The 5000-nt window shown below is 32.7% G+C and overlaps 1 protein-coding gene across 1 annotated transcript in view; it reads right to left on the reverse strand.

Annotated features, from left to right (window-relative positions):
* LOC137626882 (neuroligin-4, Y-linked-like) overlaps positions 1–5000 on the reverse strand; it is a 42269-nt gene that overhangs the window by 4609 nt on the left and 32660 nt on the right. The window contains 4 exon segments of the mRNA XM_068357867.1: positions 786–943; positions 2627–2821; positions 2965–3125; positions 4112–4208. Of these exon segments, the coding sequence (XP_068213968.1) occupies positions 786–943; positions 2627–2821; positions 2965–3125; positions 4112–4208 (611 nt within the window).

The raw sequence follows: 5000 nt of genomic DNA on the forward strand, positions 1-5000 counted from the left end.
ATTTAAGTCACCCATGACAACTGCATAATTCCTTCTACCCATTCCTTCTACACACCTAGTTAATTTATTCCAGAACTAATTCCGTTCTTCTTCACTTTTCTTACAACCTGGCCCATACGCACTAACAAGAGCCCAACATTCCCTACCCAACTTAACCCTTAATCACATTAACCAAGATGATGTGTCCTTCCATTTCACTTCTTTAATTGACATTCATTCACTCAGCAATAAAGTGACACCTTCTCTTGCTCTTCCCATTTTAATATCAGACACTCTACCAGTCACTTCACCAAACATCACATCACCCTTCCCTTTCATATTTATCTCACACAAAGTTAATATATCCATTCTTCCATTCCTAAACATACTTCCAATCTCACATCTTTTACTCTCTATCGTACTACATCTATGCACATCTAGACACCCCATAAATAGAGTGGTGGGGAATGCAGTCACTCTCCTCCCAGCTCCATTTGTGTGTGAATGTTATTGCATAGAGACGATAAATAACTTATAGTTACTTTTTAAAAGCCATTCTGTCTGTAAATCAGTGTTTTGATTTAATTCCAATAACTGAATAAACTTAATATAATCATTAGGAAGCAATGAAGTGGGATATTCTACCTATTCATATTAAGTTAATGAATATGATATTAAGCATTAAATGTTTTACTTTTCATTTGAAATTACAGATATTTATAACATTATACATCAGAATTATGTGAACTATAATGAACTTAAAAATAAAATATGAATCAATATCAAAATCAACTACATCTCCTTACCCTAATTTGATGAAATTACTCCACATTGATATGAAGGATTTGCTGAGTGTGACATCCATCTTAGTGAAGTTATAACTTGAGGTCAAGGGTCCAAGAGCACCCAGAGGACCTCCAAAGACGTACACCAGCTCGTTCAGGAGAATACTCTCGTTTCCAGACTTTGAGAAAGATAAGCAGATCAGATTTAAATTTAATTTTGATAATTACTAAAGTAGATACATATATACATATACCAAGGCAGTTCCCCCAATTTTGGGGTAACCGACATCAAAATAATGAAAAAAGGGGACCTTCCCTCTCTATGTTCCTCCCAGCCTGACAAGGGACTCAACCGAGTTCGGCTGGTACTGCTAGGGTCCACAGCCCACCCTCACCCGTTATCCACCACAGATGAAGCTTCATAACGCTGACTCCCCTACTACTGCTACCTCCGCGATCAACCAAGGCGACCGGAGGAAAGAGCAGTGCCTACTGGAACTGCATCACAATCACTCGCTATTCATTCTTATTTCTAGCACGCTCTCTTGCCTCTATCACATCTACCAGCCAGAGCTTTTTTCACTCCATCCATCCACCCAAACCTTGGCCTTCCTCTTGTACTTCTTCCATCAACTCTTGCATTCATCACCTGTTTTAGCGGACAGCCATTTTCCATTCTCTCAACGTGGCCAAACTCATTTCTTACACCCCCTCTCACCCTTACTACTTTGTTCCTAACCCTATCTACTCGAGATACACCAGTCATACTCCTTAGATACTTCATCTCCAAACATTAAATTTTTGTCTCTTCGTCACTTTCATTCCCCACAACTCCAATGCATACATCACAGTTGGTAGAATCACTTTCTCATATAGGGTTCTCTTTACAGTCATGCACAACCCTCTATTCTTTACCACTCCCTTCACTGCCCCAACACTTTGCATCCTTCATTCACTCTCTGACGTACATATGCTTGTACATCATCATTTGCTGCAACAACAGACCCCAAGTACTGAAACTGATCCACCTCCTCAAGTAACTCTCCATTGAACATGCTATTCAACCTTGCACCATCTTCCCTTCTCTTACATACCATAACCTTACTCTTAACCACATTAATTATCAACTTCCTTTCTCACACACCTTTCCAAAATCTGTCACTAATCGGCTAAGCTTTCCTTCCGTGTCTACAACCAGTACAGTATCATCCTCAAACAACCACTGATTTACGTCCCATTTATGATTATTCTCGTCTACCAGTTTCAATCCTCGTCCAAGCACTCGAGCATTCACCTCTCTCATCAATATGTTAACATTCAAGTTAAATATCCCTGGCGACATTATATATCCCTGTCTTAGCCCCACTCTCATCGGAAACCAATCGCTCACTTGATTTCTTATCCTATAACACTTGCTTTACTACCTATGTAGAAACTTTTCCCGGCTTTCAACAACCTTCCACCAATTCCACATAACCTCATCACATTCCACATCGCTTCCCTATCAACTCTATTACACGCTTTCTCCAAATCCATAAACGCAACATGCACCATCGTACCTTTTGATAAATATTTATCACATATCTGCCTAACTGTAAAAATCTGATTCATACATCCCCTACCTCTTCTAAAACCACCCTGTACTTCTAAGATTGCCTTCTCTATTTTATTCATAGTATGAATCTTTTATTGATATTTATCATTTCATATTTTTATAGATTTACTTTGCATGATTTGGGTACACATATCTCTAATCTATTGATGATATTACAAAACTTTTAATAGAGTGTCAGAGTCTCATTTTTAAAATATACTATATTTTTTATTTGATATATAAATCCAATCTATCCATATCGACATACTTTTGAAACTTCTTCCTCCAACACGTAGAGATAAGATGAACGGGAAGTCGTGTAGAGCTGCTTGGCAAGATCTGCCATCGGTGAGACGATATTCGCATCGTGAAGGCCTTGGCCGGTTGAGTCCCTGATGCTGATTGGTTGATGGAGGGATCTCGACCAATCAGTGTACTCGGCTGTGATGGCTAACATTATTTCCTGTGGGAAGATGAAAATACTCTTTGGTGAGGTATACCTTTATTTAATAGATTATATAGTTTATATATGTGTGTAGCTCAGGTAATAATAATAATAATAATAATAATAATAATAATAATAATAATAATAATAATAATGCCCACCTGCAGATAATAGCGATAGTTATTGACAACGAAGGATCTCAGCAGATCCTCCCTATAGTTAGCATCGAATCCTTCCTGGACTTCTTGCTGACTCAGGATGTCAAGGGGGTTAGCAGCTGTCATTCCTAGAAGGAGGCCAACGGGAGTTCGACGTTCCTTGCCTTTGAAATCAAGAGGAAAAGAAAATAATTTCTTATTTTCTGTTTATAGTCGAGAGATTAAGAATATTACTTGGTATAGACAAATCGAGATATTTAGGATATACAAATAAGTACTTAGCCGCGAGTTAACTTTTATATTATAGTTTGGAAATTAGGAATTTTATTTTGTTTAAACGTATGTATTCATTATGCAAGGATTCAAATTCATAACTGTATATATCTGTGTATATAAAACAACAACAACGACAACATCAAAAGCAGTTCTGTTTAGAACTCTGCAGGACATTGGCCACATCCTTATTCATGCTTGGAGTTTTCATCACCACGCTTGTAAACTACGGATTGGTAATGGTGGTTGATTTATGTCTGATTGCTCACAGCAAACGTAGCTATTATAGGTAGCCCTAGTACAGCTCTGCTGATCATCACGTTAAGGTATCCCCACCCACAAAGGGAGGCCCATCTATATATATATATATATATATATATATATATATATATATATATATATATATATATACATATATATACATATATATATATATATATATATATATATATATATATATATATATATATATATATATATATATATATATATATAAATATATATATATATACAGATATATATATATATATATATATATATATATATATATATATATATATATATATATATATATCTGTATATATATATATGTATATATATATATAATCTATATATATATATATATATATATATATATATATATATATATATATATATATATATATATATATATATATATATATATATATATATATATATATATATACCTGTGTATAGAGTTTTATATATGTAATGTCATACATTTACGGGTTTCAGCTGTATTTTCCATCTCATGCATTATGAATTAAGACCCTAAATAGCTTTTATAATAAATCGATTGTTTTTGAGTTGACAAACATATCAAATCCATCTACGGAAATTTTGAAGTAAAACTTACCCATTTTTCTCATATGATTTTTCCAGTCTGGTTTGATAGAGACACCATCAATGCTGGGGCCAACAGCCACTTGGAACTTGGATGTCTTTAGTTGAACCTTTAAGAACAACAGGTTAATGTTATTTTTTTTTATAAAAGTTATATTTTTCCTAAATCGTAATTAATATTTAGACAGAAATATTAAAGTTAACTTATTATTTGTCTTTCGCGATTGAAGTAAAAGCACTATAATAAAAAGAAATCATCCTATGTTAAAATAAGTATTTTAATATTGTTAGGTTAAATTTAAACTTAAATTTCTAATGACATTTCGTTTTTCTAAAACACACCTTTACTTATTTAGATAGACTTTCGGTTAAAATTTAGTTATAATCATAACTATAAAAATTTTCAACGTATCCACTGAAATAAATATTTAATTACAAAAAACTTTAATTACCAATAAATTATTCAAACTCATTACCTGGTACATAGAGAGAAAAAATAATCTATTATTTTTTTATATTTTGAAACAAATTGCCGTATTGTTTAATTATATGTATCATTAATCTCTTGTTTTTTTCACGTTTTAGGAAAACATAAAAAAGGAGCTAAATACAATATAATTATTTAATTATTAACCAAAAAAAAAAACACTTAACAATTAATGAAATTATTATTATATATATTTCCTTCTGTATTTAATGTTTTCATTAGGTACAAACAGAAAAAAGAAATTCCAATTTATTATTGTTTATAGCTATTCACATTCCATGTAGCTTACTTGCTTTGTGTGAACAGAATAATCACTGAAAACCACAATATTTACTACGTACAATTGTTGTTTTTATTAGAATAGACAGTATATTAATAACCAAATTCTTAAAAAAAGTTCCTATAATTCTAGCAT

This window comes from Palaemon carinicauda, chromosome 34 (genome assembly GCF_036898095.1).
Source record: "Palaemon carinicauda isolate YSFRI2023 chromosome 34, ASM3689809v2, whole genome shotgun sequence".
NCBI lineage: Eukaryota > Metazoa > Arthropoda > Malacostraca > Decapoda > Palaemonidae > Palaemon > Palaemon carinicauda.